At 39.3% G+C, this 23,988-nt stretch overlaps 1 protein-coding gene across 2 annotated transcripts in view; it reads left to right on the top strand.

Moving 5' to 3' along the window:
- The window catches only part of CSMD3 (CUB and Sushi multiple domains 3), a 1,158,685-nt gene that overhangs the window by 992,435 nt on the left and 142,262 nt on the right, over window positions 1-23,988 (top strand). For both annotated transcript variants that reach the window (XM_039525141.1, XM_039525140.1), the window contains 4 exons: window positions 3,523-3,700; window positions 12,240-12,385; window positions 20,384-20,464; window positions 21,668-21,781. In XM_039525141.1, coding sequence (XP_039381075.1) covers window positions 3,523-3,700; window positions 12,240-12,385; window positions 20,384-20,464; window positions 21,668-21,781 — 519 coding nt within the window. The remainder of the gene's footprint in view (window positions 1-3,522; window positions 3,701-12,239; window positions 12,386-20,383; window positions 20,465-21,667; window positions 21,782-23,988) is intronic.

The raw sequence follows: 23,988 nt of genomic DNA, 5'->3' as shown, positions 1-23,988 counted from the left end.
CAAGCATCTGAAGTAGTATCTTTATTAAGTGTCAGAGTAGCAGCCGTGTTAGTCTGTATCCGCAAAAAGAACAGGAGTACTTGTGGCACCTTAAAGACTAACAAATTTATTTAGCATGAGATTTCGTGAGCTGCGAGCTGCAGCTCACGAAAGCTCATGCTAAATAAATTTGTTAGTCTTTAAGGTGCCACAAGTACTCCTGTTCTTTTTATTAAGTGTGTTAACATTTAGCTATGTCATGATTTTTTTTAAAAGATAATTAGGGTATCTTCTACCTGTATTTGTTTTTATTTTAGATTAAAGTTCTCCAAAGCATGAAAATCAAGGTGGTATTTTTTTTGTTTTGTTTTGTTTTTCTTGTATGCTTAACTGGAGAGGAGAACACTTTTTAAAAATTTTAACAATATTTAATGTAATATATTTGTTTTAACATACTATAGATTTATGACTTATCAAATAATGCCTGCCTCCTTGAGGCAAACAGCCTGAATCAGATCTCGATAAAGAGGTGTTTGATTTTTTTTTAATCATTTTTGCTTTCATGCCTAAAGAAGAGAAAAAAAATACTTCACTGTCATTTCTTTGAGATTTTCTAAGATATTTGATTCTGATAAAGCCCTTCTACATTCCAGTTGTTGTTCTTTGTCCTAGCATAGTTAAGACATTGTCCCAAATCCTTTGTTTGCTTCTGTGGACACATTACTTGTAAAAGCAGCAGAAATGCAATGTGTCCACTGTGTGGCTTGCTTGGGCTGTGGAGAAGCTAAACATAGCACTCTGCAGCACGGTATGGGGAGGAGGTGACCAGCTCTCTGTGGAGAAAGAAGTAGTTCGGGGCTATTTAGGAAAGCTGGACGAGCACAAGTCCATGGGGCCGGATGCGCTGCATCCAAGGGTGCTAAAGGAGTTGGCCGATGAGATTGCAGAGCCATTGGCCATTATCTTTGAAAAATCATGGCGATCGGGGGAGGTCCCAGATGACTGGAAAAAAGCTAATGTAGTGCCCATCTTTAAAAAAGGGAAGAAGGAAGATCCAGGGAACTACAGGCCAGTCAGTCTCACCTCAGTCCCTGGAAAAATCATGGAACAGGTCCTCAAGGAATCAATCCTGAACCACTTAAAGGAGGGGAAAGTGATCAGGAACAGTCAGCATGGATTCACCAAGGGCAAGTCATGCATGACTAACCTAATTGCCTTCAATGACAAGATAACCGGCTCTGTGGATGAGGGGAAAGCAGTGGATGTACTATTTCTGGATTTTAGCAAAGCTTTTGATACAGTCTCCCACAGTATTCTTGCCAGCAAGTTAAAGAAGTCTGGGCTGGATGAATGGACGGTAAGGTGGATAGAAAACTGGCTAGATGGTCGGGCTCAACGGGTAGTGATCAATTGTTCCATGTCTAGTTGGCAGCCGGTATCAAGTGGAGTGCCCCAAGGGTCGGTGCTGAGGACGGTTTTGTTCAATATCTTCATTAACGATCTGGAGGATGGTGTGGACTGCACCCTTAGCAAGTTTGCAGATGACACTAAACTGGGAGGAGTGGTTGATACGCTGGAGGGTAGGGATAGGATACAGAGGGACCTAGACAAATTAGAGGATTGGGCCAAAAGAAATATGATGAGGTTCCACAAGGACAAGTGCAGAGTCCTGCACTTAGGACGGAAGAATCCCATGTACTGTTACAGACTAGGGACCGAATGGCTGGGTAGCAGTTCTGCAGAAAAGGACCTAGGGGTTACGGTGGACGAAAAGCTGAATATGAGTCAACAGTGTGCCCTTGTTGCCAAGAAGGCTAATGGCATTTTGGGTTGTATAAGTAGGGGCATTTCCATCAGATCAAGGGATGTGATCATTCCCCTCTACTCAGCACTGGTGAGGCCTCATTTGGAGTACTGTGTCCAGTTTTGGGCCCCACACTACAAGAAGGATGTGGATAAATTGGAGAGAGTCCAGCGGAGGGCAACAAAAATGATTAGGGGGCTGGAGCACATGACTTATGAGGAGAGGCTGAGGGAACTGGGATTGTTTAGTCTGCAGAAGAGAAGAATGAGGGGGGATTTGATAGCTGCTTTCAACTACCTGAAAGGGGGTTCCAAAGAGGATGGATCTAGACTGTTCTCAGTGGTAGAAGATGACAGAACAAGGAGTAATGGTCTCAAGTTGCAGAGGGGGAGGTTTAGGTTGGATATTAGGAAAAACTTTTTCACTAGTAGGGTGGTGAAGAACTGGAATGGGTTACCTAGGGAGGTAGTGGAATCTCCTTCCTTAGAGGTTTTTAAGGTCAGGCTTTACAAAGCCCTGGCTGGGATGATTTAGTTGGGTTTGGTCCTGCTTTGAGCAGGGGGTTGGACTAGATGACCTCCTGAGGTCCCTTCCAACCCTGAGATTCTATGATTCTATGATAGATCTCCATATAGCTCTATGCCAAGTAGAATGCTGAAAGTCTCCATACTGCACAAAGATGATGTGGGCATATACCGGGCATAGCAAGTAAACTCATACACATAGCAATCCCCTTAGGACAATTGTGTTACACGCCTCCATACCTTACCGGAGCTGGTCACATCTAGTTTGAAGGCACTTAAGCATGTTTTGGGGCTAATGATTCTTTGCCTCAGCCCCTCTATTCTTCTGGAAATTTACTCTAAATAAAGTGAACTTATGTGGGCTTTGCTCTGTTTCCCAGGATTTGGCCTGATTATTACTACTTTGGATTCTATGCCATAATCCCTCAATATTGTCTATAGAGAAATAGGAAAAACTAGAGAGAAAAAGTATGAGGGGAAAATCATGAGTTCAGCAGTCTAAATATATTATGTAATGCATATGTATAACTAAAAGCTTTAGAGCCAGAGGCACCCTGGATGAAGAGTTGAGGGGGCACACTTTGTCAGGAAACTGTAGGAAGATTTCTTGCTTACTTAGTCAGAACCACTCTTGGGAAATGCAAAATTGCTTTCCTTCTTGTTCTGCATTGCATAATTTCTACCCTTTCTCTCCCTCTACACTCACACCAAGCCAGTTTCACCTATCCGTCATCATACCCAATGCATTTTTTGTAGCTACCCCCTGAGGACACAATGTGGGAGCAATTCCTGCACTCCCTATGTAACTGTTCCTGGCCTCTCCACAAGGCCGCAAAGAAGAAGGTCGTTGCACTGTTTTCCTCATCTTGTGCATCCACACCTGGGGTGGATGGGGTCTGGTAGAATTTAGCCTATTATCTAAAAATGGATTTGGGAGCCAGTCTTCAAGCCTTTTCTTAGAACTACCATGTTTTTTTTTTCTGGGAGATTCAACTGAGTAAGGACTTCAGAATTGGGCCTCTTGCTGTTTGTAAAAGCTCAACAGCTTTTTCGTTTCCCATATTCAGATGACATTCTTTAGTTTTCCATAACACAGTTCAACTATGCACATGTTCAATGTATTCACAGATAAGGATTTCACACCATCTAAAAAGAATGCAAAAGTTATTGATTGCTCCTGCAATGTTTGTTGTTGTTGTTTTGTTTGTTTTTAAGCTCTCTGTGGAGGAAATATAACTGCGATGAATGGCACCATATATTCTCCTGGATACCCTGATGAGTACCCAAACTTTCAGGACTGCTTTTGGCTTGTCCGAGTACCACCTGGTAATGGAATCTATATCAATTTTACTGTTCTTCAAACAGAGCCAATATATGATTTCATAACTGTATGGTAAGTAGGCACAATTATTGATTTATTCTACTACATGTGAGAGTGTAACAAGTCAGAGACTAAAACTAACATTTTGGTTATGTGTCATAGATTTCTGCTTAATGTCTGAATTCTATTTAGTGATGATGGATTTGCAAGACTAAACCAATGATAAAATGGGCATATTATATTTTCTTTCATGAAGTACCTAAATAGGGATAAAATAAATTTCAGGCATGAAGGCAATCCTGTTCCCACTGAAGTCAAGTCAAAATTTCTATTGGCATCAATGTTATAGGATCAGTAGTTTGATATTTTACTTGTTGGGAGAGTTTAGTCAAGTTATAAAGCATTACATGTAAAGAGGACTCTCACTGAATATTGACTTAGCTCATTAGAGCACAAGGTGAATGAGGCAATATCTTTTACTGGACCAACTTCTGCTGGAGCGAAAGACAAGCTTTCAAAAATAAAGAGAGTTCTTCATCAGGCCTGGGAAATGTACTCAGAATGTCACAGCTAACTAAAAGATGGAGCAGATTATACCAATCTCCTAGAACTGGAAGGGACCTTGAAAGGTCATTGAGTCCAGCCCACTGCCTTCACTAGCAGGACCAATTTTTGCCCCAGATTCCTAAGTGACCCCCTCAAGGATTGAACTCACAACCCTGGGTTTAGTATGCCAATGCTCAAACCACTGAGCTATCCCTCCCCCCGAAGCATAAGGAGTTAACATGTATGTCCAGGAACCATTCAAGGTGAAGTGACCAGTTAACACCTCTCCAGTCACAGTGGAGAAAGAAGAAGAAAAAAGCTGGGGGTGGGCAGGTTAGTGGGTTATAGATTGTTGTAATAAGCCACCAATACAGTGTCTCTATTCAGTCCAAGATTTTTACTGTCTAGCAAAGTTATGAATTTAACCTCTCAGGCTCATCTTTTGAAAGTGTTGTGCAGGTTTCCTTTGAGAAAGAGGATTTCTTTCTTTCTTTCAAGGTCCCTCACCAAAGGCTCTTACGTAAATTAAGTTGTCATGGGATAAAAGGGAAGGTCCTTTCATGGATTGAGAACTGGTTAAAGGACAGGGAACAAAGGGTAGGAATTAATGGTAAATTCTCAGAATGGAGAGGGGTAACTAGTGGTGTTCCCCAAGGGTCAGTCCTCGGACCAATCCTATTCAATTTATTCATAAATGATCTGAAGAAAGGGGTAAACAGTGAGGTGGCCAAGTTTGCAGATGATACTAAACTTCTCAAGATAGTTAAGACCAAAGCAGATTGTGAAGAACTTCAAAAAGATCTCACAAAACTAAGTGATTGGGCAACAAAATGGCAAATGAAATTTAATGTGGATAAATGTAAAGTAATGCACATTGGAAAAAATAACCCCAACTATACATACAACATGATGGGGGCTAATTTAGCTACAACGAGTCAGGAAAAAGATCTTGGCGTCATCGTGGATAGTTCTCTGAAGATGTCCACCCAGTGTGCAGAGGCGGTCAAAAAAGCAAACAGGATGTTAGGAATCATTAAAAAGGGGATAGAGAATAAGACTAAGAATATATTATTGCCCTTATATAAATCCATGGTACGCCCACATCTCGAATACTGTGTACAGATGTGGTCTCCTGACCTCAAAAAAGATATTCTAGCACTAGAAAAGTTTCAGAAAAGAGCATCTAAAATGATTAGGAGTTTAGAGAGGGTCCCATACGAGGAAAGATTAAAGAGGCTAGGACTCTTCAGCTTGGAAAAGAGAAGACTAAGGGGGGACATAATAGAGGTATATAAAATCATGAGTGATGTTGAGAAAGTGGATAAGGAAAAGTTATTTACTTATTCCCATAATACAAGAACTAGGGGTCACCAAATGAAATTAATAGGCAGCAGGTTTAAAACAAATAAAAGGAAGTTCTTCTTCACGCAGCGCACAGTCAACTTGTGGAACTCCTTACCTGAGGAGGTTGTGAAGGCTAGGACTATAACAATGTTTAAAAGGGGACTGGATAACTTCATGGTGGCTAAGTCCATAAATGGCTATTAGCCAGAAAGGGTAAGAATGGTGTCCCTAGCCTCTGTTCGTCAGAGGATGGAGATGGATGGCAGGAGAGAGATCACTTGATCATTGCGTGTTAGATTCACTCCCTCTGGGGCACCTGGCATTGGCCACTGTTGGTAGACAGATACTGGGCTAGATGGACCTTTGGTCTGACCCGGTACGGCCTTTCTTATGTTCTTATGTTCTTATGATTGATAGGTCAGATATAGAGCGATTGCTTTGTGAAAAGTGTTCACCCGCAAGTGATATGCTGGTTTTGTCTGTATGAGTTCATTTGAGAGCATAGTGATTGTCTCATTTTTTTTCCAAATAGCTGTTACTGAGGCATTTAATGGTGTATGTTTGGGGATGTTGATCATCAGAGAGTGGAGATATGTCTGTAGGTTTTGCATCTATTATGGCAGGGACTGGTGCTGCATATTGTTGGTGTGTCCTGGTCTATGGGGAGCTTGCTTCTGATGATGAGATGGCAAAGGTGAGGGACCAAAATAGGGGATTCAGGAAAGATTCCTTTCAGTATGCGTTACAAGTATGGGTTGAAATTGTTTAATGGTAGTTCATGTGGCTTCTAGTGTGAGGTGTGAGGTGACAACTAGGGCTGTGCGGTCAGAGGGGGGTTCATTTCTATGTTGAAGCAGGTTTTCTCAGATGACTTGGCTGGCTCATTCTATGATGCAATCTGCTTCTTTGTTGGAGTGTGCTTGTTTGTTGAATTAAGCTGTATATCCTGGATTTTCTCCTCAAAGCATATTCTGTGACATCAGAATGCCCCGCTGTAGATAAAAGATTTCTTGGTGTGTTTGGGGTGATTACTAGATCTGTGAAGGTATGTGTGGTGATCCATGGGTTTCTTGTGTATAGTTGTCTGCAGTGTTCTATTGCTGAAGCTGACTGTGATGTCCAGGAAACCGATGCTGGGAGTGTTCTAGAAAAAAATGTAATGGAAGGATAATTGTTGTTGAAGTTGTGGTGGAAATCTAAGAGAGAGTTTAGGTCATCTGTCCAGAGGATGAAAATATCTTTGTTGTATCTCTGATATATCATTTTTGTTGTGCATTTATCCAGAAATTCTTCTTCAATACTCATGAAGAGGGTGGCATACTGGGGAGTCATCCATTTACCCATGGCTGTTCCCATGGTTTGAATAAGCAGGGTTTCTCAAACAGGGGTCACTGCTTGTGTAGGGAAAGTCCCTGGTGGGCCGGGCCGGTGTGTTTACCTGCCCCGGCCACAGCTCCGGCCGATGGCTGCTCCCACTGACTGCACATCGCTGCTCCGGGCCAATGGGAACCGCTGGAAGCAGCGGCCAGTAAGTCCCTCGACCCGCGCTGCTTTCAGCAGCTCCCATTGGCCCAGAGCAGCGATCCCGCCAGGGGCTTTCCCTGTATGAGTGGCGACCCCTGTTTGAGAAACCCTGAGATAAAGTATTTGTTGTTGAATGTAAAATTAGAATGGGTGATGATGAAATGGATGAGATTGGCAGTGTATTTGTGGTGAATATCAGAGTGTTGTCCATTGTCTTATAGATATTTGAGACAGGCACTGATGCTGTCATTATGAAGGATGGTGTATATCCCATGTCATGAGAATAAAAATATTCTCCTAAATTTATGCTAGCAATCTCCTGATCAAGAAAAGGATATCAAATGCACAGTGCTGACAAAGATCAAAGAGGCAACTGTGTTTAATAAAAGGGTAATAACAGGCAAGTTCAACTATGCACATATAAACTGTTCCAATTTCATATCAGGACAAGATTTAGAGAAGCAATTTCTTAGCATCTTACACGGTTGCTCTGTGGAATCATCAGTTCTAGAACATATAAGAAAGAGACTATATTCTTGATTTAGTTGTAAGTAAAATATAGGAGTTGGACAGTTAAGTTGGGTGAGCTAATATCTTTTATTGGTCTAGCTTTAGTTATTGAGAAAGACAAGATTTGAGCTACACAGAGCTCTTCTTTGGATCTGGGAAAGATACTAAGAATGTCACAGGTAAATACAAGATCGAACAAATAGTTTAGCATATGTAGTTAGTACATAGAGACCACTCAAGTACCTTTCCCATACCTGTTGAAGAGCTCTGTGTAGCTCGAAAGCTTGACTATCTCACCAAAAAAAGTTGGTCTAATAAAAGATATTACCTTACTCGCCTTGTCTCTCTAATATCCTGGGACCGACACAGCTCCAAAACCACTGCATACAACATAGGATTTGGGTCAACTATAGCTGAGCCTCTTAGTTAAAACAGAATGGAACTCAGGGTGCTCTCAATGAGACAAATGATCACGGACACTTGCCACAGAGTGCCGTAGGAGGAAACATAAGAAATAATCATCTGGGCACAGGCATCATTGTATGCCTTAGACACTTCGATGTGATAAAGGTTGGTCTAACACTTGCTTACGTGTATTAAATTAAAATGCTCTGCAGCATGAGGTACTTAAATTATGGATTCTGTAGAATAGTTAAAGGGATTATCTGGACTAATTCATTACTATGATATCTCCACCCATTACTCATTTGCAGTTTTGTTACACCAAGATATATATCTTGGATAAACATAAATGGAAATCTTTGGGAAATTTTAATCATAGCCATGAATATATAATAATCTTCCATATACCTGTCCATTACTGTTGCTCTTCATTCCCATGTGCGTTCCTAATAATTTCTCATCTTGATGACTGCAAACTCTTTCTCCCTGGTATCCCAGACTTTCACCTTGCTGCTTCCTTCAGTCTTTCCAACATGCCACTAAAAACATTGTCTCCCCTGCCTGCTGCTCTTAGTATGTTCTGGTGCTCTTGAAATTCCTTTACTTTCTCCCAGTCACCTTCTTCATCAAATGTATGGTGCTTGTCTTGGCCTTCACAGCCCTCAGTAACTTTAATTCTGCTTCTGTTTACTCTCTTGTCTCCTCTCACTCATCCCTCAACATTTAACTCTGCCCAAATTGCATAATTACTAACCCCATCTAATTTTCCTCTCACTGTCCCCTATATGCCTACTGCCATGTGACCTCACATATCTGCAGTTCTCTCCATTACCTAGTTAACCCTTCCTCCTCCTCGTCTCTCCTTAAATTCACTTCTAGACAATGTCCCAAGGCCCCCAAAAGCAATAATAAAAGTAAACCTCAGTGCTTTTTACATTGTTATCATTATATTCCTCATCCCTTTCCTTTTACTCCATTTTTATGTTGTCTTGAAATTGTTAACTCTTTAGGGAAGAGACCATGTAACTAAAATATCTAGCAAACTGTTTTGGTTGTTATATAAATATATAATAACACTAAAGTGATGTAATTTAAAAAAATCTGACATTGTGAAGAATGTGGTGCTTGGAACTGGTCAGAAGAACTCTGAGTGAACAGTTTTCTTTTGGAAAATTCAGTTCCCATCAAAATTTAAATTCTTCACAAAATCAGTTTTACCAAAAAATTGTTCTGAGAAAAATGGAAGGCAAAAAATCCAACAATGTTGAAATGTCCTGTTTTGACATTTTCAGAACAAAATGTTTTTAATTTTTGTTTTTTAATGTTTTATTATATTTTATAATATAATATTTTAAAAAGTCAGACTGTTTTGATTGATCCATTTAAAAAAAAACACAATATTTTGTGGGGAATTTTGAATTTTTTGGATTTTGTTCTGATATGGAATGAAGCCAGAATTGGAAATCTCAAAATTCTTCACAAGATGGAATTTCTGTCTTACACACAGCTCTAGTGCCAGCTGATATGAATTTTGACATGCATTTACTACTGAAACAAGTAGCTCATCAAGGAGTGAGGAGGTAATGGTTTCAGTTTGGCACTAGCATGTGTGCAGTTTTAGGAGTATCCGAATAAAATAATGTTATTGATAAATCCAAGATAAAGAAAGAGTCATATCATGAAAAGACTGAGTTCAATAGGTTTGAGGGTGAAGGCCTTGTAGTAGAACTAGAATATGAAATAGAGTTAAAATATGAAATAATCTCCCAAGGTCAGTTTTAGGAGCTCCATCAGTAAAGATATTCAAAGTCAGGCTAGACAAAGCACACATGAATAGTCATTAGGAGCAATCTTCCAAATTTCAGAGGGTGGACTAGATGACCTGCCAGGTTTTTCCCATTTCTAATATTTATTATTCAACCCATCCAATAAATTGTAGGTTTCTACTAGTCTGCCTATTTCCAGATGAATTGCTGAATTCATGAATTGGCTAGTCATGAAATAAAGATGCACAGAGTTCCATAGCTTCAACAATGCAGAAAGAACAAGACATTTTGAAATAAATAGTTACATGATGCAGATCATGAACTTCTCTGAAGTAGCTATTATTTAAACTATGGGAACAGAGAATAATAATTTATGCTAAGCAGCCCCTTTTGTTTAAGAATCTTGAAGGAAATATTATTAGAAAAACATATGTGAAATCGTGCATATGCCATAACTAATTATTTATCTTTATCTTTAAACATCTTCTTTTCAGTGAGGACCTTTGTTACCCAACATTAAAACTGCAGTGAAAGCAAGAAAATTAATTAAAAACTAGGAAGCTGTTTACATTAATGATTAATTGATCCAATTTAAGTGTCCTATATTTTATACCCATACTTAGTTTTAGGTGCAAATGATAACACTTTGACGTCTAATTCTGCCCACAAATTTAATCTGAAATGAAATGCTGTCATCTGAAGCTCCTTTAAAAAAATTGGCTTTCAAAATAATAAATGTCAGTAATATTTATATGTATAATAGTTTGTATACAGTTTTAGGGTGAAATTCTGATTCCATGTATGTCAATAGGAGTTTTGCCTTTGGCTTCAATGAGGCTAGGATTTCACCCTATGTTTTTATATACACTAAATGTGGTACATTATTTAATCCATCCAGAAATCCCTGAATCATTCCAAATCATGCCAACTTGTTTTCCTTCTTTCGTTAGGTAATTGGTTTGGTGGATAGGGGGAATGCCAGGGACATACTATATCTGTACTTTAGCAAGGCTTTTGACATAGTTCCACATGACATTCTCATCAGTAAGTCGGAGAAATGCTGGCTCAGAGGAACTAACATTAAGAAAAAAAAGAGTAACTATTAATGGAATGATGTCTGACTGGAAGGAGGTCTCTAGTGGGGTTCCACAGGCAGTTGTTCTTGGTCTTTTTTTTTCTTTTTTTTTTTTAAACATCTTTATTAATGACCTGGATGTGGGAATAGAGAGCATACTGATCACACGTTTGGAAGGTAGGCACAAATACAGAATCGGGGGGATAACTGGGTTGGCAGCAGCATTGCTAAAAAGGATCTGGGAGTTGAGGTGGATCACAACCTCAACATAAGTCAACAATTGGATATTGTTGCAAAAAAAGCAAACACAATTTTGAGTAACATTAACAAAGTCACGGGAGGTGAAAGTACCACTCTACTCAGTGCTGGTTAGGCCTCAGCTGATGTACTGTGTCCAATTTTGGTCAACAATGCATAGAAAGGATGTAGAGAAACTGAAAAGAATCCAAAGGTGAGCAACAATGATGATCAAAGGAATGGGATGCAAGTCATATGAGCAAAGGCTGAAGGATGTTTAGTTTGGAAAGAGGAGATTAAAAGGGGACAGGATAGTGGTCTTCAAGTACTTGAAAGACTGCTATAAAAAAGATGGAGAAAAGTTCTATTTTGCCATAGAGGACAGGACAAGAGGTAATGGGTTCAAACTATAGCACAGCAGATTTAGATTAAATCTCAGGAAAAACTTCCTAATGGTAAGAACAGTCAGACAGTGGAACAGACTGTCTAGAGAAGTCGTGGAAGCTCCTTCACTGGAGGTTTTCAAAAGGAGACTGGATAGCCATCTGTCTTGGATGCTATGGATACATCTTGGCAGCAGATTAGGCTTGATGGCCCTTGTGGTCCCTTCTAACCCTATGGTTCTATGATTCTATGAATCAACAGAAAATGTGTGGTTCCTCTTCTGTAATACTGCTAGAAATTGATGGGAGAGGAACAGCAGTATGGCCTATGAATCTAATGTCCATATTTGTCATCTTGGCTATATAAAAGTGAGTGTGTTTCAAGGCAAAAAAGTACCACCCAAACCCAGCCAGATTGAGGATACCACAATATGCAGGAAGAAAATAGAGCATTTATTCCAATAGGTAGTAAGTGGAGAAACTTATACTCAGAAATTCTGAAGCACCCTAATGCATCTTCTGTCATGGGGCATTTTCCATCTCAGGTTACACATTTCCTCCTCAAAGGAGCTTTTCAGCGCCTGAATAGTCCTGTTTTATTTTGATTGCAAGGAATACATCTAAACCTTTACAGTATTCTTTTTTTTAGAAAACTTAAATATATGCTCATTTTAGGATAGGCAAAAATACTGCATTACACCTAGAAAAAATGACCCACCTAGCAAAAATATCACATAATCCCTCATCATTGCACATTTACCTACAATGAATGGGGAAACCTACCCTTAATATTATTTTTCTGTTGATGTTTTTTTTTCTTTTAGGGATGGGCCAGACCAAAGTTCTCCTCAGATTGGACAGTTTAGTGGCAACACTGCTTTGGAGTCTGTCTACAGTACTTCAAACCAGATTCTCATCAAGTTCCACAGTGACTTCACAACAAGTGGTTTCTTTGTGCTAAGTTATCATGGTAAATTCAATAAATGTATCTATATTTATTGATGATTGTATAGTTGAAGCTTAAGGAAAAATGTTTTAACTTACTGTTACTAAAATAAATGTTAAGTCCTTTGGAACAATTAGTTTAATTTTTGTTAATCATTGAATGTTTACCACTATTAATAGACAAGCAAAGAAGATATACCATGAACACATTGTCAGTACAAACAAAAAAACAAACAAAAAGAACCAGTGAACCTTCCAAAATCTAACATCCAGTTCAGGTTAGACATAAATATCTCTTTATAGCTTCCATTGCATTAAAAGATGGGATCCAAAATGCAATTTTTGTTTAAATTGTGTGTGATCAGTGCAGTTACATCAGCGCTGCAAGTGATAACAAACTAAATTCAATTACATGGGTTTATCCATCCTGTTCATGTGAGAAGAATCAATGGAGACCTATACCTGTATTGACCTAGACGCTGCCAAATCCTTTGCATATTTTTTATTTTGAAAAGTAAGGGAATATGTTTTTTGTCATAGCAGCATGTCTGTATTTTTATGGAATTTACAAAAATTTACTTCTGCACCAAGAACATGCCTCTGGGGAGTGCACGTCTTGGTACCAGTAATTCCTAAAACCTTCTAGAAATCAGGAAAGAGTGAAGGGAGTTCATATACCCTCACACAGACGCTAAGTCTTGTGTCAGGTTTCTAAGGGACATTAATTTCCTATCATGATAAACAACAGATCTCATAATTACCGCTTTCTAGAAGTTGCAGTGCACTTCTGTTTCTTTTTCCTTGTCAGAATTTCTATTTTGTAGATCAATTTTACTTATAATGAATTAATCTGTGTTAATGAATAATGTGTTATAATGAATTAATCTGTATTAGTAATGGTATTACAGTTAGGAGCCAGATTATTCACCCAGATCCAAGCTTCACACAGATCCAAGCTACACCTAGAAGCATGGGTGTTGGCACCCTGTTAAATGAGTGATAAAATGCTCACATGAGTTGAAACAGATTCTTCTGTAATTGAGAGAGCTACCTCCCTGAAAGACATGTACACTAAAATGGAGATCATCTGGGCTTTGTGTGACAAAGAGTTCCAGAGGCAGTTTTTCACCTGTCTCCATCTCTGGCAAGCTTTGTTATGGCTACTGAGAATTACATCATATCTGTGGACTGTAGTATTTTAGAAGTGGCACTTTGTGTGTTCAGATTATTACGGGCTATGACACTAAGAACCAGTACATTGAATTGGTTCCACTGTTGAATGGGTGTAGTAGGCAGAGTATCAGTGTTTCATTTACCTGTTAAGATATGGGCTTCTGAAATTAGTACCATCCTTGGTGTTGTATAGCTTCCATTGTCTGACCCAGGAAAAAAAGCATTTCAGTACTCCAGCTGTGAAATAACAAAGGCATGGAGCACTATCTACAGGACTTCCTCTGTGAGGAGCAGGCACAGCTTTCTTACCAGTTGGAGGTGGTAAAAAATCCTGGTGTCTAGGCATAATGTGGCTACCAGACTGCAACTCTCTGACAATGAATATTCAGATACCCTTATCAGAAGAGTAGTCATGGATTCTGCAGGGCCTTCTGAATATGTCCTTTGGCCTACCAAAATCACTTCCATCTGATTTCGATTGAATTGGAATAATATATTATTCTTTATGGAAGTGTTTTTTTCTTCTAGATGCGGAGGTAGCTGTATGACAAATGGCTTTCTGCCTATGATAAGAATGATATGTGTCACTGTGTATCATAAGCATGTTGCTGGCATTTGGCTTGTAGCTTTTCAAATGTTTCCTAGCGGCATAATATAGATGCTGAACAAGCTGGTTCATGCCACCCATCATTGTCATGAAGCAACCAAAGCTACACAAATAAATTTGGCAATTCCTCTGTGTCCTGAGGCTAACAATTTAGCACTCATTTTTTATTCCTCTCATTCTCTCCCTAAATGAATGCTATCTCTAAATCATGCAGGTTTTATAATCTACATCCTTTCTAGCATCAGTATTCCCAAATTCTGATGTTAGTTCTCTGTTCCCTCTTATAGAGCCCTTGCCCAACCCCTAATCACCCTGACCTCGACTACTGCAGCCTCCTCAACTTTGGCCTCCACGCCTATATTAATTCCATCCAGGATGGTTTAGCAAATATTCATCATTTTTTTCTGATGCTCTGATGATCTTCTGTCTCTCTTCAAATCCTCTCACTGGCTTCACCTCAAATTCCTCTTTAAATTTAAGTTTCTTGTGCCCAAGTTGGAAGACCTGGTGCAAGTTAACTCAAACCTGCATCTCCACTCTCATTGTCTTCTACCTATTTCTCTACCCCATCTTCCAATAAATAAAGTTGCCTTTACCAGTGTAATATATGAAATAAAATTATTTGTGAAAGGGATGGGGACTGTTTAAATTGCACCTGCCCATGTCTAGTTGTAAAGTGACTTTTAGGGGCTTCCTCTTGCTGCCCTCTGTTTATTTCTCTTACTGTGCATCTAGACTGTACCTTTCAACTGACAGGGCCTAAATGTGGGCTATGGTGTTTGATGGAGACCAAGATTGAGGCACACAAAATATTTGTCGTATAACAAAGTTAAAACACTAGGACTAATCCCCTCAGGACAAATACCTCTTTCTGTATCTTCAAGTTCATGATTCTTTCTATCTGCTGTAAATAATTTGCAACAATAAAAGTGTAGGGGATACCAAATTGGTGTGGAATATAGGTAGTTTTGAGAGGTATGACCTAGATTCATTGCTAAAGGCATTTAATCCCAGTGGACCCAAACCTGTTCTTATTAAAGGACCAAATTATGGCTAAGTGAGCACACTGGTGCAAAGGCGTAAGAACAATGTGGCATGTTACACTCCTGGTCCAGTTACCTGTACCACAGGTAGCAGCATGGGGGACGAAGCAAGCTTCAAGGAGCTTCTAGAGCCTCCCTTTGCACAGGTAGACAAGAGGGAGGAGAATTGGTGGGAACTGGCTGGAACTTTGCCTCTGCTCTTAATGTTTAAAGAGCATAGCTGCACTGTCATCTATTAAGAGGAGAAGCAATATCTATATCTTCATAATATTTGTTATTTATATATCTACTGTTATATTCTTATCAATATAGATGATAGTAGCATCCAAAAGATCCCAACCCAACAGAGGTTCTGTTCTGCTAGCTGCTATACAAACACATAGTACAAAATAATCCAGGCCAGCTCCTCATGTGATGTAAACTGCAGTGACACCAGTGACTTCAATGGAATCAAGCCTATATATATCAACTGAGACTCTAATCCATAGGTTTTTAGTCTGTGTGAATTCAAGAATTTCCAAATCCTGATGTTTTTGGAGAGTAGCTGGTACATGGCACTGATAGTCAAATTGCAAACTAAGCCTTCTTGCAGACCTCCTTTTTGGAAGACTTATTTGTATTTTTTTGACTGCTTCAGTTTTGCAATCCTGACAGTTGCATTGTAGATTCTGTGTCATGCACACTGTCAGAAAGGGTATGCTTGGCACCTGGATAAAGAGGAACAATACAGCAGTGGCAAAGCTGAAGTTGCTAATATGTATTTACTTATCCTTTGTACCTACTCCATATAATTCCACATGTTCACTGCATTTCCTTTATAAGGAATCCCCATGATCTTTGACAAATCTACGGCTGAGTTTTCAAAAAACTTGACAACTTCTCAACAGGAGCCATTTGTATACAAACATCAGGATATCTTTGTATATGATCCTGCATTCCTTGCAAACAAACTCACAATTGAGTGAATAGGCTCTGGAGTGAGGACAAGGAGGAAAGTAGGGTATTGGGCCTTTACAGTATTTCAGTATGACACAATAAACCAGTAAAAGCAACAAAGAATCCTGTGGCACCTTATAGACTAACAGACGTTTTGCAGCATGAGCTTTCGTGGGTGAATACCCACTTCTTCGGATGCAAGAAGAAGTGGGTATTCACCCACGAAAGCTCATGCTGCAAAACGTCTGTTAGTCTATAAGGTGCCACAGGATTCTTTGTTGCTTTTACAGATCCAGACTAACACGGCTACCCCTCTGATACAATAAACCAGTAATTAGTGGGTACAGCTGAGAGTAAATCTGCATAGGAACCATTTGTGGTTCCCTGATTATGGGGCTGGTTTTCTACTGTTGCTCCTCCCTCTATTAATTAGAGCAGGCTCAGGGTTACTCTAAATTATACCAGCCAGTAATGGGTTCTGGGGAGCATTACATTGTCTGGAGATTGCCATAGCAATCCACCAAAACTACAAAAGGAATGTGGGGCAATTTAGAATGGGACAAGATCCCCCATGCACCCACAACTTATTGTGAGTTAGGTCTAATACGTTTTGGGTAATCATAGCATTCATTTGAATTCTGACTTCCAGTAACATGTTGTTTGAAGTAATGGAAAGAGTTTGAAGGTGTGATTCTCCACTGCCTCGTACTTTCTACCTGTGCAAATTGGTTGTGAACCACAGTTGCTGTCTTCTAATTTTCCCTGGGAGTGCTCAATCCCACTCCACACCTTACCCTAAGCCCCCCCTCCCCCACACACTATCCCTGGCCCGGCCCCCAACTCCAAATCTACCTCCAAGGCCCTATCCCCTCCCTGCCTCTTCTCACCTCCGCTCCACTGCCACCCTGCCTCTTCCCTGTCTCTTTCTGCCCCCTCCCTTGAGTGTTCCCCATCCCTGCTCCTCCTTGTCCCTCCCAAGACCTCCTGCACACCACGGAACAGCTGTTCTGCCTTGTTCAGGAGGTGCTGGGAGGAGAGGGAGGAGTTGATCGGCAGGGCCACTGGTGGATAGGAATGGGGGAGAGGGAGGGGAGCTTGGCTGCTGGTTGGTGCTAAGCACCCACTAATTTTCTCCAGGGATGGAGAACGCAGGGAGTCAGCGCCTATGCTGTGAGCAATCTCCTCTAAAACAGAATGATAGTGTTTTACACTGTTTTACACTTGCATAGATTAAATGATTACAAAAGGTGCAAGACCACAGTGAATCAGATCTTCCGAACTGTAATTTTGATGACACTGAACCTAGAGACCTAAGGTTTGAGCCTGCAGTCTTAATATAAGCAAAACTGACACAAAATGCAAATTTGCCTTTATAAGAAACTGGAAAAAAATAACTAATTGATGTATTATTTTTGTGACAGTTTCCATCAGGACCTCACCAGGGCACATGGTTTGAGTGAACTGTCCTCCTCTGTTTTGAAACTGTTAATATTCTTTCCAGTAGGAGAAGAGCATAGCTTGAAAGTGGAGTCGTCAAAACTGCGGTACTGGCTGGTATTGAAGACTTAATCTCAGTTGCACAGCAATTGATCCAATTCAGACTGTAGTAACTTTAAATAAAATTTTCAAAAGAAGTTATGTGACTTAAGAGCCTTTGTACTACTGAGTCTCACTGAGGAGACTTAGGCTCCTTGGTGCATAAGGCCTGGTGTACACTTAAAAAAATTAGATCAATCCAAGAATCCTGTGGCACCTTATAGACTAACAGACGTTTTGCAGCATGAGCTTTCGTGGGTGAATACCCATTTTGTCGTATTCACCCACGAAAGCTCATGCTGCAAAATGTCTGTTAGTGTATAAGGTGCCACAGGATTCTTTGCTGCTTTTACAGATCCAGACTAACACGGCTACCCCTCTGATACTAGATCAATCCAGTTATGTCATTCAGGGCTGTGAAAAAATTTCATGAGCACCACAGTTAGGTGGATCTATCTTCCTCCTTCCCCGCCCCCAGGGTGGACTTAACTCCCTGCTAGGTGAACAGAAGAATTCTGTTGAACTAGTTACCACCTCTCAGAGAGAAGGATTAACTACATTGATGGAAAAATCCCTCTGTTGATGTAGAAAGCATCTACACAAGGGTGCTACAGCAGCATAGCTGCAGCATCTTAGCTGTGCTGCTGTATCTGCTGTAGTGTAGACATGACATAAGTCATATTTGAAAATAGGAATTTTGCTCCTAAACCACTTAATTTCTTTTGAAATTTTTACTCCTGGTGAAGTACAGATGACTGAAACTACTGTTAACCTGCTATGGGATGAAAGCCCAAACTGAACCAACCAATCCGTCCAATAGCAATGCAATATAGGTTCTTATGCCATTCTTAATATAGTGGTATCTGAGTGCCTTCCAGTCGTGCTTTAAACTATGTATCAAAAATCTGTCAAATATTATTAATTCTCTCTCTCTCTCTCTCTCTCTCTCTTTTTCATCCTCTTCCAGGGGACAATTGTGTGTGTAGTGTAGGGTTTTGTTTTACATGTACATGTTGCTATGCATTTGGTAGAGAAGCCCGAAGAAGTGTCTTACACTTGGAGCAGAAGGTGGTGAGGTTTGTGATGGTCCTTAGTTCCTGTGGGAGTTCATTCTACAATGTGGGACTAGCCCCTAAGGAAGTTCTGTCATATGCACCAATGTGACCCTTTACCCTTTGTGTAGAAGGTTCCATTGTACCCGAGGAGCAAAGTTATTAAGCCTGATCTTCATCCAGAAGCTTTAAAGGATCTTTTAGATATTGGTAGGGCAAGGCCCTTGAGCACCTTGAGGATAAAGATCAAGATCTTGAACTTGAATCAATATCCTATGTGAAGCCACTGTAGAGAGTGGAGAACAGGCTGTATGTGCTTGTGGTAGCCAGTGTTAATGAGGAGATGAACTTCAGCATTCTGTACTAGTCAGAGTTTCCTAAAGGCTGATGGCTTCATGCCCAGGTATATTGTATTGCTGTACTCCAGACAGGAGATGATAAAGCCATGTATAACTGTGGCTAGATCATCATTTGCCAGAATGGGACTATGTCTCCTAACCAACTAGAAGGAATTGACTCACTGAGTTGACCATTGTGGGTGTTCATCTTCAACAAGGAGATTGCACCATTGTTGAAAACTCTTTATCATGCTTTCTTCCGCCCACCAGCATCACCTCTGTCTTGCTCTGGTTCAGCTTCAACTAGCTGCTCTTCATCCATGAGTTGATCTCGGCCAAGCATTGGGCCATCTTGATGGTAGTGATGTGGTTATGCGTGAAGGATAGGCAGAGCTCTGTGTCATCTGCGTATTGCTTGCACACAAGCCCATGTCATCTGATCAGTTTGCCTAGTGGCTACATATTGATATTGAACAGGACCAGAGAGAGAACTGATCCTTGTGGTCAACAAGGTAAAAGATAACTTCCAAGCATTACTCAAAATCTACATAATGGATAAAATCCTGGCTCCTTGAACTCAGTGGCAAAACTTCCATTGATGTCAATGCAGCCAAGATTTCACCCAGTATTCTTAAGTGCATTTGTATTTGCTAATATTGACATACCTAGGAAAATTCCTGGTCTTGGGATACTGCTGTGCTGCCTGAGATGTGGCAGGGATCTAGAGAAAATATCTAAAATGGTTGAAGTCCTTTCTGGAAGGATACATCCAAAGGATAATGATGGGAAAATACACGTCTGCCATTGGCGCCGCCCCCGCCCCCCCAACACTTGTAGAGTCCCACAAGGATCAATTCTCTCTGTGGTCATATTCAGTATCTATCTATATGCATTCATTTTCTGGGATATTTCACACCTGAAGAAGCTGCTTCATAATGGTTATTGTACTTTTGAATGGAATAATGTTTTACTCTTGAATGGGCCTTCATTTAAGATGGTCTCAAGACAGGAAGTGTTTGGGGGTAAAAACACATTTTGCTAAGCATACTGTGAACTAAACATTTGTGCTTTGCAGACAAGATTAGTTCCTTGCAGATAATTCACAAGTACCCTTGATCTTTCCAGAATATGTGTGAGCAGGATTTTGCCATTAAGACTAATCTGAAATCTTTAACGTGGGAGATCCTTTCTTCATCTTTGCATTCTTAACATTCAAACTCCATGTATATGTTTCTGTTAGATTCCACTGAACTTTCAATGTGAAGCTATATATATTGTTTATTGTTATCCTGTGAATTTGAGCAACATATTAATCACAATACCTTCTGTGTTTTGTAGCCTATCAGCTTCGAGTGTGTCAACCTCCACCAACTATACCAAATGCTGAAATTTTGACTGAGGATGATGAATTTGAAATAGGTAATGTCTGTAAAAGTATGAATACTAACATATTTCAAGGAGAGTTCACAAATACATTTACATTTTTAAAGAAATATGTTTTAAAAGCTTTTCTTCCTTCTTGTACTTGTTGAAGCCTAGTAATAATAATAATAATTATTATCATCATTATTATTATTATTATTATAAGTCTCACAGGTGGTACTATTGAAGGACACAGGAACTGCTTCCCAAATACCTTTTTCTAAAATGTATTTATTTGCAATGTTCTAATAAAGTCATAAACTCTCAAAATGAATTTTAATTATAAGCATTTTTTTAAAAAATAGTTTAGTTTAAAGGGTTTCAAGACACTTTTAAGAAAAAAATAACTATCAACTGTTGTGTTTATTATGTACAGAGTATTGTGTATATATATCTAAATGACTGCAACTTTTAAAAATAGAGTTAATATTAATATTTTTTCCCAATTCTTTGGGTTTTTGGTGTTGGTGTATTTTTAAAAAAATAAATTGAAAGAGATGCTTGAACTAAATTACCATGAGTTAGGAAAAATAAACAGAACGGAGGAAACAAGACTGTCCAACTGAACATAGTTTTGGAGCTGTCTAGGTTTTTTGTTTTGTTTTACTAGTTGTTTAATATATGTATGTATGTTTCTGTTTTGAGTCTGTCCATTTTGCATGAATAATTAGTACCATTATCCTTTTAATTAATACTATGACAACTACCCAATAAATTATAGATATTTAAAAGTCTACAAAAGTGTGGGTTGCTCAGAAAGATAACGAAAATCAAAGGTAACAAAAATCAAAGAAATAATCATGCTAATACACCTCTACCCCAATATAATGCAACCCGATATAACACGAATTCAGATATAATGCGGTAAAGCAGTGCTCCGGGGGGTCAGGGGGCTGCTCACTCCGGTGGATCAAAGCAAGTTTGATATAACGCGGTTTCATCTAGAACACGGTAAGATATTTTGGCTCCCGAGGACAGCGTTATATCGAGGTAGAGGTGTACCATGTTTGGAAACAGTGATAAATGTGCTACAGTGTGCAACAGAATGCTTATTTACCACATTTCCTCTGCAAAATCAAAGCTTTTCATTCCAATGGTCATATAGAACATTATATAGGGCAGTAAGTGTACTTCATTAACCAACACTCTTTTCAAAACTAAAAATTGATGTTTAACCATTCTCTTCTTTTTATCAAATAGGGGACATAATAAGGTACCAGTGTCATCCAGGCTTTACATTGGTTGGTAATGAAATTCTAACGTGTAGATTGGGAGAAAGACTTCAGATGGATGGAGTGCCACCTTCTTGTCAAGGTTTTCTATTCTTCTTCTTCTTATGTATTGCTTTTATAATGTACCAGCTGAATGGTGTTTGCAGAACTAAGCTTTGCTTTTAATTGACATATGAAGTCATACTTATAATCTTTCCAACCTTCCCTCTGTATTTCCAGTGTTTCCAGGATGGTGAATACCTTAGAGAGTACTGTAATGAGATTATCATTAATGATCTATGGTATTTAATGAGTTTTTAGTGCTACCACTATGCAGTGCAGGATGAGGGTAAATTGGTTATTTCACAATTCATGCTCTAAGGTGGAAGGGGGCAGTCTAAATCAAATAAATACAACTGAACTTGTATCTTAATATTTTTTAAAGTATGTAATAATATAAAAAAATTATTAAGGAAATGAATAGGTTGATGTAAATAACTCATACAAATAGCATAGTGGGAATGAATAACACCATAAAACGTCATTGTTTTAAGTGAAACAGTCATATAAGGAGTTTGTTTTGAATTTTATTTTGTTTTACAGCATGTTGAAGTGTATTTGGTTTTGCTCTTCTGCTGCAGTGCATAAATATCACATCATCACTCCATCGTTAAGTTAAAGCTAGATTGTAAACCATTAACTTATCCTAAATTAAGCCAATCTTTCTTACCTTTGACATACATGATGTTATACTAAGGCAGAATATTTTGGTGACTTTTGAAGGTAATTTGAGATGGCTTTTGTGGGATTTAAAAGGTTATACAAATGAGGACTTGTTCCACCTTTTATATAGTTTCTCTAGGGTTTTGTTTTTTTCTGATCAGTCAGCAGTCAGGGGTGTTTGGATGGAAAGGAGTTTGCTCATCAAATATGAATAAATAGAAACCCCACTGTAACTGCTCTGGATTGAAGACTGGTGTCTTTGAGTAATTTCAAATGAATACTAATTTAGGTCAGATTGTGGATGGCCCCTATGAGCTGTGTGGGAGAATAAGTGTCCAGAAACCATGAAATGGACATGATATGAGAAGATGAATAGAAAAGAATAGGTAAATCCCAAAGAGCCTTCCCTCTACACTTTCATTGCTTACAAAAGGAGAAGACACAGTAGAAGTGCTTACACTCAGAGAAAACTCCCATTGACTTAAATTGACCATGAGTGAACCATCCTAGAGAATATTTCATCCAGTGCACATGACTTCTCTCAAAGAAACATAATTCCTTATCAAATTCCATGAGATGGTTCAAAAAAATCCTACAGACATTTTTCGAATACATTCTATAGGAATTTTCTGTAAGGAGTGGAGTACTGGCCTCTACAAACTCTTAAGCATAGACCTTCTTCTCAGAATGCATGAGGTAGGGATGTACCCCAGTATGGTTATTCTGCCCTCTGCATCCTTGCACAGTCCCAGCAAGGGACTTATGTGGGGCCCTGCAGTAGGGTGATTTCCAGGGCCGGATTTACACCTTACGTGCCCCTAGACACAGCATCTTCAGTGCCCCCGCTCCCCCCTGCCTACAGCTGACCTTCATGTTTTCTATAAAAATGAAACTTTTAACCCACTTTTAGGCACCTCTAGAATGCCAGCGCCCCAAGGCACGTGCCTACTGTGCCTAATTGGAAATTGGCACTGGTGATTTCAACTCCTACAATCTTTCTCTTTAATTTAATAATATTGGGTAAATATAATGTGGTTTATTGCTGCCTCATCAATGATTTAAGAGATGTGTTTAGCATCCCACACTAGCAAATATTTATGTGACAGTTTAGAGATAAAAAAAAGAATAACTGGCATCAGAAAATGGTGATTTATGGAAATGAGTTGGAAGCCTGATCCTGCAAGATGCTGAGCAGCTCCTGCATAGTCCCTCTACTTCAGTGGGAGTGGAGGGACCTCATTATCTAGCAGGATGTGTGAAGCATCTTGCCAGATCAGGCACATAAACACAACATTTATTTAAATTTGCATTAAATGGGGGATGTTACCATCTGGTTTTGCTTTAAAGTTTTGCATTCTAACTTAGAAACAGATTTATATAATCTCTCTCCTTCTCATCAGATGTTTTGTTGCTGAAGAAGCAATTTGAGTTAATTGGCATTTTTAGAAAACACTCCCAATCAAAGTATATTTTTGGAATAGTGGCAAGTTATGAATTGTGAATAAATCCACTGCTGCTAAATGTTAATGCTTTAATATGTGAAAGCTTCTTTGGTAATTCCAAAAGAGTTTCAGACTAAATGCAGTT

This window comes from Mauremys reevesii, linkage group 2 (genome assembly GCF_016161935.1).
Source record: "Mauremys reevesii isolate NIE-2019 linkage group 2, ASM1616193v1, whole genome shotgun sequence".
In the NCBI taxonomy this organism is placed as follows: domain Eukaryota; kingdom Metazoa; phylum Chordata; order Testudines; family Geoemydidae; genus Mauremys; species Mauremys reevesii.
The sequence above is the reverse complement of the archived record's forward strand: the minus strand, read 5'-3'. Positions and strand labels throughout refer to the sequence as shown.